This window comes from Cottoperca gobio, chromosome 10, assembly GCF_900634415.1.
Source record: "Cottoperca gobio chromosome 10, fCotGob3.1, whole genome shotgun sequence".
Taxonomy (NCBI): Eukaryota; Metazoa; Chordata; class Actinopteri; order Perciformes; family Bovichtidae; genus Cottoperca; species Cottoperca gobio.
Genome location: NC_041364.1, coordinates 11,655,267 through 11,664,613, shown reverse-complemented (window position 1 = coordinate 11,664,613; position 9,347 = coordinate 11,655,267). Strand labels below are relative to the sequence as shown.

The 9,347-nt window shown below is 38.2% G+C and overlaps 2 protein-coding genes across 7 annotated transcripts; both read left to right on the top strand.

Annotated features, from left to right (window-relative positions):
* Positions 1 to 246: 246 nt before the first annotated feature.
* Positions 247 to 4,856, top strand: ndufs8b (NADH:ubiquinone oxidoreductase core subunit S8b). 5 transcript variants are annotated; one of them, XM_029440900.1, is made up of 7 exons: positions 247 to 343; positions 1,632 to 1,700; positions 1,782 to 1,847; positions 1,962 to 2,051; positions 2,526 to 2,698; positions 3,713 to 3,841; positions 4,361 to 4,856. In XM_029440900.1, the coding sequence occupies exons 2-7, from the start codon at positions 1,637 to 1,639 to the stop codon at positions 4,490 to 4,492; spliced, it is 654 nt and encodes a 217-aa protein (XP_029296760.1). In that variant the 5' UTR covers positions 247 to 343; positions 1,632 to 1,636; the 3' UTR covers positions 4,493 to 4,856. The 5 variants fall into 5 exon arrangements, with proteins under 5 accessions (XP_029296760.1, XP_029296757.1, XP_029296761.1 ...); XM_029440897.1 differs by having other exon boundaries at positions 262 to 343; positions 1,637 to 1,700; XM_029440901.1 differs by having other exon boundaries at positions 316 to 343; positions 1,632 to 1,685.
* A 686-nt stretch (positions 4,857 to 5,542) lies between these two features.
* On the top strand, positions 5,543 to 8,481 carry ran (RAN, member RAS oncogene family). Of its 2 annotated transcripts, none has more exons than XM_029441536.1 (7): positions 5,543 to 5,643; positions 6,539 to 6,596; positions 6,743 to 6,827; positions 7,191 to 7,316; positions 7,446 to 7,633; positions 7,784 to 7,954; positions 8,105 to 8,481. In XM_029441536.1, the coding sequence occupies exons 2-7, from the start codon at positions 6,564 to 6,566 to the stop codon at positions 8,147 to 8,149; spliced, it is 648 nt and encodes a 215-aa protein (XP_029297396.1). In that variant the 5' UTR covers positions 5,543 to 5,643; positions 6,539 to 6,563; the 3' UTR covers positions 8,150 to 8,481. The 2 variants fall into 2 exon arrangements, with proteins under 2 accessions (XP_029297396.1, XP_029297397.1); XM_029441537.1 differs by having other exon boundaries at positions 5,619 to 5,709.
* The last annotated feature ends 866 nt before the right edge of the window (positions 8,482 to 9,347 follow it).

Below are 9,347 nucleotides of genomic sequence, written 5' to 3'. Positions count from 1 at the left end.
ATTGGCTATATAAGGAATACATTCTTTTTTTTAAGATGGCATAAAAGGAAGTGATACTCAGTTTCACAAATATGATCAGAGTTATACAGAGAGATTAATCGTAAAATATATATTATGTAATTTAAAGTGCTTCCTCTTGTCTGGACAATATGTATGCGCCTTTTGGTTGCTGTAGGAAATATTGCAATTATACGTGATTGAAGGCAATTTAGATAAAGTGCTAACCGAGTATAGGAATTTAACGAGGAGCACTTGAATGCAACTTAAATACAATTGCGCAGTTCAGGTACCGCTCTCTGCCTGTGGTTTCTCACTGGTTTCTCATCAAAGACGTGTGACGGAGGTACGTCTTGTATAAGGTTATTATAAATGCGTACTGGTTACTGTTGACGGTTATTATTAGGTTTGTTGAGCTGTTACTCGTATTCTGCTAAATTAACTAGATATTATGACACTGGAGTTGGTGAGTGACGTAGTTACAGTTTATTATCAAATCAGGGGTCACGATTTGGTATTACGAACATGAAACGTTAAAAATAAATTAAAGTAAATAAACAAATAACCGTTTGAATGAAACTGCGTCGTCATGTATCCAGAGCCAACCGTTAACGGTTATTTTACTTTGTAATGGGGCGTTCATGTAGTATCGTACAGACCAACAACACGGACTAAGTAGCCTATTTAACAGAAACGAGTGTTTTAGTAGCTACAAAGCAGTTTCACAATTTCGTGGGGAACCCCCCCTTTATTTATATAGTTATCTAAACAGTTTTACAGTTAAGGCAGTGAATTCAAATGTGCTGTGGGCTATATGCTACAGTTCGTTTACATTTGATTTCACTTGAGAACAAACGTATACCAATATTTGACATGTTAAAAAAACAAACATAGTATAGTAGTATAGTATAGTATAGTATAGTATAGTATAGTATAGTGCTTTTCCGTGTGGTCTCGCAACAGGAGTATCAATCTCCCAAGGTCCCGTTCTTCCAATTCTGCCTCCTTGCCATGAATGTGTCACACCGTTTATATAACAGCAGGGATTTGGGGCGCAAGATTAGAGGCTGCATGCACATGCCAATCACTATTTACAAACACAAATTTACATACATACATATTATGGGGAAATGTGTCGTTTGGTTTCTTCAAAAATCCAAGAACGATAACAGAAATGTTTCAAATAAATGTCAGAATGATGTAATTGTTGGCACAATTGTTTATATACAAATGTAAATGTAACAATAAAAAAGTTATTTTGCTGTTTTCCTGTAGGATGTTGAGCAAGATATGAAATTTATTTCTAATTCGACTAACAAAAAGGCTATCAATACACTTAATATCGGTATGTTTTACAATATTTTTGTCTAGTTTGGCAATACCCCTGTCTTTTTTGGTTTTGTTCTATTTGTATTCTATCCCCTGTATACTCAATCTGTATTATGTTATTTTGTTTAATTAAAAAAATTAAAATTAGAGGATGCATATGCTCAATCAGAGAGTCTCCCTCACTTACTCCTCCCTTGTTTTCAGTGAAGAGCTTTTGCCTGGGTTGCATCATTGGAGGTTTACTACATGTTTAGTTCCTCTTATTAGTTTAAACTAGTTTATTATGCGTTGCACTCTCTTCTCAGCTCAGATGTCTACTTCTCAGAGTATGCGTCTTCTCCACTGCTACTCAAAGCCTGGTACTACTAAAGCAGGTATCATTAAAACAATAACATCTACATGTATATGCACAAAATGAGGCATCATCATTTCATCACATTTGTATGCATCTCCAGGCACATTTGGATTTGGTCCTGGTGTCATCCGCCTATTCAGTCTCAGTGTGCAGAGAGAGGGCTACAGTAAGCACTGCTACAAACAAAGAGATATTCATATATGACATTCTCAGTGGAGTGACCACTTGTGTTTGAATTGATCTAACCATACTCTCCTCTCTCCCTATTTTCTCCTTGTAGAGTATGTAAATGCTCAGGAGCTGCCAACAGACCTGAGGTCCATCACTGATCGGGCTGCCACAACCCTCCTGTGGACCGAACTCTTTAGAGGTACTGTGTTTGCAATGCAGATATTATATATATATATATATATATATATATATATATATATATATATATATATATATATATATATATATATAATTATTATTATTATTATTATTTATATGATTATATATTTGTATTATTGTGAGCGAGGGCTATCACGATATCAGATTTTCACTACATTGATTATTGTCCACATAAAATTCATTATTTACAAGTCCCTCGAAATACACTATTTCTTCCTGTTTAAGGGACGTTTGCTAAAAAATGCAGCACCTAGCTGCTTTAGGAAATGACAATATATCATATATGAACGAATGAGCTTGGTGCTGTGGTCCACAGACAGTGTAGGGAAGTCAGACTGTATCAAGAGACAAACTAATGCATTAGTGGTTTTGGTACTTTTGTGGAATTTATTGACAATAAGAACAATAATAATAGTTCAGTGAGCCATAACTCTCTTTAAACACTTTCCTGCAGGTTTGGCGATGACCATGAGTTACCTGTTCCGTGAACCTGCCACCATCAACTACCCATTTGAGAAGGGCCCTCTGTCACCCCGCTTCCGTGGAGAGCACGCCCTCCGCCGCTACCCTAATGGAGAGGAGCGCTGCATTGCCTGTAAACTGTGTGAGGCCGTCTGTCCTGCTCAGGTAAGCACAAGCACACTCTCACTTACTGCTAAAAAAAGACAGAGCAGTAATACTTTAGTGTACTTTCAGGGACTATCATAAATTATCAGCAACTCTTTGGTGTTTTCTCTCTTCATTTTAGTCTTCACTGTTCGTGGATGCATATTCTAAGCTGCAGAAAACTCAAGAAATGTGGGGTGCTTGGAGGCATCACATTTAGGGGGAAATCATCTTAAACTAATCTGCACCTTGTCAAACATCTGGGTACATCTAGCCTCAGTCATGTTTAACTTGCATTTCATTCCTTTTGCTTACCAGTGTAATGAGCAGTATAAACTCAGATTTTTTAACAACTTTGTTTTATTTGGTGGCCCATACTGCACATTTTTTCTCTCTCTCTCACACAAACAAAAAAGAAAGTCAGCCTTGATGCACAAAAACTAAGAACATCTCCTTAATTGTGTTGCTAAATTCCTTTTTGCTAATACTTGTACGCTACGCAATATTCACATCACACCTGTAGTACATCCTATATTCTGTCAATACTATGATTTGATTTCTACAGTACCTTTATCCCCAGCATCTGTACTCAATTAATCTCACAATACCTGCTGCTTTTTCTGTGATTAAGTCAATGCTGAAATATGTGTCTGTTTGTCAAGCCCTTAATCAGTAGTGGTTATAGGAATTGTAGATATCAGCAATTGCTTTTTAACTAATTAGAATTCCAAGCCAACATATTTATTTTGACGAGTAGCAAATCTGATTAAAAATATCTTCAATTTATTTCTTACTCGTGTAAATGTTTATTGTAGATATCTGTAATCGTTATTCTTACTAGTGAAGAAGGAATTACTAATCTATATGATCTATAATTACATTTAAGATATATAAATTACATTTCCAGTAGTGAAAACTAACTTACTACTAGTCAGCCCGACTGATTAAATGTTAAAAGGGTTTGTCATAGTGTTTGTCCTGTAACCGTCTGACTTTGGTTTTGTCTCCTCCCTTCCCTCTCTTTATGGAACCCAGGCTATTACCATTGAAGCTGAGACTCGAGCGGATGGCAGCAGGAGAACTACACGCTATGACATTGATATGACCAAATGTATCTACTGTGGCTTCTGCCAGGAAGCCTGTCCTGTTGATGCCATTGTTGAGGTAAGAATATGCTTATCCTGTATACTGAATAGGAGACTCTATGGAGCTGAACCAATGTGGCTGTTGGCAGAGTAAAACTGTATTTCTGTCATTTAATAAAAAGGATTCTTTCAAGTTTATTCCAGGGGATCTTTTTGGCAAATAAGATCAGTATCAGATTCACATTTACATGCTGAGTTTTTATTTAAACTGCATGCCAACACGTACAGTAAGAATACAACACTCTACACTATAGTATGCTTCAAAATAAGTAATAAAGTGCTTGTAGGATCATGCAACATTGTCTGAAACATCCAGGAACTTGTAACCTTTTATTTGACAATGCAGATTGCTTACCTAAAAGTCAATTCCTGCTTTCCACAAAGGGGAACATTAGTTATTTTATGTTTTCAAATGGGGCATTATGCACTCCACCCACCATCAAAAACCTAAACGTAGAACATGAAACTTTATATCATCTGTGTGGATGTAGGCCTACAGACGTTTAATGTGTATTTTTTCCCTTAATACCTCCCTCAGGGCCCAAACTTCGAGTACTCCACAGAGACCCATGAGGAGCTGCTGTACAACAAAGAGAAGCTGCTCAACAATGGAGACCGATGGGAGGCGGAGATAGCAGCCAACATACAAGCAGACTACCTGTACCGATAGATCTGTACACTGTCTGCAAAGACGTGCCATGCATGGAAATTATACAACCCCCTATGCATTAAAGAGATTATTTTGTAGCTTTAAAGATATTCCAGTGAGTTACAAATGAGCCTTGCCGCCTCAGATTCTGTTGCCAGGGCTGAGAAAATAATATAAACACGCACAAATCATATTTCTTGTGTTGTTAAAATGGATGATATTGCACTTTATGTTGTTGACTTTATATTGTGTAATCCATGTAGGCTCTGCACACTATGCTTGTGATAGACATTTGGCTGCTGCACTTTATCTAATGTTTCTGAAAGAGTATATTTATATAATGTAATTTAAGATACTGAAATAAATCATGTTTTAAAACTTGAAATGTTCATGCGCCTGTTGCAATAAAGCTGATGCTGAAACAATTAGTCAATTAAATGATCAGTCGATTTAGTTCAGTAATTTATCAAGCAAAATGCCAAACAATCTCTGGATCCAGCTTTAAAACTGTGGGCATTTGCTGCTTTACTGTCTCAGTAAATATCTCCACAATGATTGTAAACAAAAATAGGCAATTTAATCGACTTCACTGCTTTTGTTATCTGATAAAACATAGTTTTGGATATTGGGCCCAGGGAACCTGTGATGAGCATTGTCTAATATCTAGACCAAACAATTTATTTATTTATCGAGAAAATAATAAGCAGATTAACCATAAAGAAAGTAATCATTAGTGTTCAGTCCTTATAATGACTCGTATTACAAAAATAAAAGTTACAACTAGTAATTGCATTTAGTTTGTCATAGAGATTTTTTTCTAATTAAATGACGTTTATTGGTGGAAGCAACCACTTCCCTGTAATTGTTGTGCAAATGATAATAAAGAACTTGAAACTTGTTTAAATTATATAGTCTGGTATAAAACTTTATTAGCTTTAATGTTGGGTGAACAGGGGCTACATTTCTGTACATTTTCTAAATACAACTGTGTTTTTAAGACTAGTAGACATGCTGAATCATGGTCCGTGAATACCATGGTGCATTCACTAAAATCAAATGCGTATTTACCGCTGCGGTGATCACATGATATGGGCGGAAACTGACTCACAGTCCACGCTGAATCTCCCGCGAACGCAGCCATTTACCTCTTTTCTCTCTAGGCAGTGACACCGGTGAGTCTCTATATTCCTCTCTCATTGCGGGCCATTACTATATTTCAAGTTGGTGTTATTGGGAAAGTAAGTTAAAACAACGAGAAATGTGAATGTATGATTTCAATTCACGTGGCGTGGCAAGTGTGATCCTGCTAGGCTTGAGCGACTAGATTAGGCCATTCTTTTCACCGAGCTAACTGCTACGTTAGCTCGGTGAAAAGAATGGCTTCCATGCCGTGCTAGCTAACAGCTAAGCAGCTCTCCCTCATTTTACTGCTTTGTTCTTAACACCCGCTTATATTTATCTTACAACGTGTATTTACCGTTGTTGATTGAACAAACTACATTGACGTATAAGTTTGATCTTTGAAGTTTTTATTGAAGTTGTCCATCGGAACACATTAGCTGGTCTGGCAGTCTGATTGTTCCAGTCGAACAAGAAAAAGTGCGGTCGTATCCGTATGGCGCACTCAAACTAACGTTAGTAGCTTGTTAGCTAGATAGCTAGCAACCACCTGCATTGAAATACGGGTCCAGAAGCGCGCTTTTCGTGTGTTTCATTCAAATTTAGAGTAGTGTGTTACATGTATTGGTTTGATATACATTGTAATTTGATCATATTCAGACGTTACATGTAAACATGTCGGAACGTTAGCCTGGATCAAAAATGCTCGAATAGGGTGTCGCTAGGTAACAGGCGGTGTATTTTTTTTTTAATGTTGGCAGTAAAGTAAACTGCGTCAAAAATAACTTAATATTGTAACGAACGTGTCGGTTTCCCCAGATGCAACTGGAAATCAGGTTATTGCTAGCAATGCTAGCTTAACGTTACTGATTACTATCTCACAAAGACTAACGTTAGCCGACAGGAGGATAACGTGCTAACCATCCCGCCTTGTTTTGTTTAACTTAGATCAATCGCAACCACGGCGGACTCAATGGCACAGTGTGTACCGGTGGCGACGTTTAAGGTAAGTGTTCTCTGTATAATATGACTTATGTGCTGTTTTGAAAGTGTAGATGATAGTACTTGTGGTATTTAAGCTAGCTGTGCTAACGTCTAGTGTCGAACCAGTACCAACCAGTCTGTACTAAATGTGCTGTCCATTCCTTACAGCTCGTCCTGGTAGGAGATGGAGGCACCGGAAAAACTACTTTTGTGAAGAGGCACATCACAGGAGAGTTCGAGAAGAAATATGTTGGTGAGTATCTCCATGTTATAATGTGAATGACACATCAGTATATTAACAGATATAGAACTAACTTGAAATCTCAACTGAGACTTCTCATTTGCAGTAAAGGCCATCAGTTAGCAGGGCCAGATCAGCCTACTCATGGGCCCTGAGTCAAAACGAGAGTTGTCGGCCTATATTGATCCCCCTGTATTCTGATAAATTGGTAGTGGTGTACATGTAAGCCCACATTTGACAACATGTATAATTACCTATATGATGTAGCACTTTTTTATGAAAAAGGAAATACTTACACTGTCTCCCCATGAAATAAATTTTCCTCATTTTCACCTTTCCTGCTCTTATACATCTTGTCTTTGCTTTTGTTTGTAGCTACTCTGGGAGTAGAGGTGCACCCGCTGGTGTTCCACACCAACAGAGGACCTATCAGGTACAATGTGTGGGACACAGCTGGTCAGGAAAAGTTTGGAGGCCTGAGAGATGGCTATTACATTCAAGGTGCGCTTCAAAATAATTAACATGCTGTTCTAGTTATTATACCTGCAACAGTCACAATCTAATTGGTTTAGATAAACGTTTTAAACTATTTAATTGAATAGGCTTAAAACTCGTCTGCTTCCTCCACAGCTCAGTGTGCTATCATCATGTTTGACGTCACTTCTCGGGTCACCTATAAGAACGTACCCAACTGGCATCGTGACCTTGTCCGTGTCTGTGAGAACATTCCCATTGTCCTTTGTGGCAACAAGGTGGATATCAAAGACAGGAAAGTCAAAGCCAAGAGCATTGTGTTTCACCGCAAGAAGAACCTGCAGGTAATGACTGAACTCACAAATAATCAACATACACGGGTTAATCCTCATACGCACATCAGTCATGTGTGTGTGAATTATGGAAAGCATTGTTTTGAGTCTTGTTTGGTCTGAACTATAATTTCTAACTGCCCAAAACGGCTCTCTCCCCAGTACTATGACATTTCTGCCAAGAGTAACTACAACTTTGAAAAGCCGTTTCTGTGGCTAGCAAGGAAGTTGATCGGTGACCCCAACCTGGAGTTTGTGGCCATGCCCGCCCTCGCTCCCCCAGAGGTCCAAATGGACCCAAACCTTGCTGCGAAGTACGAGGAAGAGCTTCAAGTAAGTATGACCATACAGGTGCAGTCTGTCTAGGTGACTGGTATATTTTAATCCAGCAGCGTCTTTACACAAAGTATTTTCTAAACTGACTCGGCAGGGCACCAGTTCACATTGGGAATCTGAAAATGTTTCTTATCTTCTACTCTCCAGGTTGCATCACAAACGGCACTCCCAGATGAAGAAGATGACCTCTAACCTGTTACCTGAATTTCCCTCTCACCCCCAAGCGTGGAAAGGAAGTTGTTGGAGTTTTGCCCCCCTTTACTGTAAAATCCCTTTTCAGATTTTTTATTTTTGAATTTTTTTGTTTGTTTTAAAACTAAGAAGAAAAAAAACTTAGTGGAAAAGTCGTGGTTCTAATTTCACTGTATGAGACACAACCACCCTAGTGTCGTTGGCATGGCAACGTGCTACTCTTCATCATCGAGCACCCTCCGCTGCACTCACCCAGCTCACATAATGCTGTTGTATGGTGTACTGGAAACACTAAGGGGAGTAAACTTTGAATAAAAACATTCTCAATATAACATGTCTGGCTGGTTTTTAATTTTCTTGGACAACAGTGTCCCCAGGGTCACAGATACTTTGTTTAAGTTGAAAGTATTTCCAAGATACCCTTTTCATGGAAGGAGATTCCACTTGTCATAGTAGAAAACGATAAAGATAATATATAAGGTAATTCAATAAACTGAAGGTATGTTAGCAAGCACCGAACCAGAACCCTGAAACTGATCAGTGATAAATGTATCCTATATTTAGCCAGGAAGGTCCCACTGGGATGCAAGATCTCTTGCAAGGAGTCGTGGTAATGAACTTTGTCGATCATAACTTTTGTATATCTCTGATTTTCCTACTGTGACATGTCAATGTTTTTGAAAAAGGATCTTTGACCTTTCATGTAAGATGGCAACTGACATGGGTTTTGGTGAATTTAGTAAGTACAATATCAACAAAGCATATCCTGCATTATGGGCCACAAATTTGTGGCCCAATCTTATGATAGTTTTAAGATTTATTTAGTTTGTTATACTTGCGTATCCCTGAATTCAACTATTAATTCACTTGTCACAAAGTTACTGACACACAAACCATAGTTAAGTATTATTCCAGTATAGGAGTAATGGGTAGGTCTGTAAACATGCATGGAACTGCCATGTGTAGTCTGCTGTGTGGCACTATCTTGGGTGGAGATTGGAGAAGACAAGGTAAATACACAATACACTCAAGGCGGGCGGTGTAATAGGGCAACATGGAGTTTTCCAAAGGTGTTCACAATCATAAAGTATTGTAACATGATCAACACACTGATGGCCACCAGGTGTCAGTCACGTTCTTTCATTCTGAGCACAGTGGACATTCTCAACAGGATTACGTTAAAGCAGTGACAGTTAAA

Excerpts from the sequence above, each read along its gene's own strand:
- ran (XM_029441536.1), top strand. The coding sequence starts at position 6,564 with ATGGCACAGTGTGTACCGGTGGCGACGTTTAAG. Across the intron at positions 7,317-7,445 it reads AGATGGCTATTACATTCAAG|CTCAGTGTGCTATCATCATG; the intron begins GTGCGCTTCAAA and ends CTTCCTCCACAG. Across the intron at positions 7,634-7,783 it reads ACCGCAAGAAGAACCTGCAG|TACTATGACATTTCTGCCAA; the intron begins GTAATGACTGAA and ends CTCTCTCCCCAG.
- ndufs8b (XM_029440898.1), top strand. The coding sequence starts at position 1,610 with ATGCGTTGCACTCTCTTCTCAGCTCAGATGTCTACTTCTCAGAGTATG. Across the intron at positions 1,701-1,781 it reads GCCTGGTACTACTAAAGCAG|GCACATTTGGATTTGGTCCT; the intron begins GTATCATTAAAA and ends ATGCATCTCCAG. Across the intron at positions 2,052-2,525 it reads GTGGACCGAACTCTTTAGAG|GTTTGGCGATGACCATGAGT; the intron begins GTACTGTGTTTG and ends ACTTTCCTGCAG.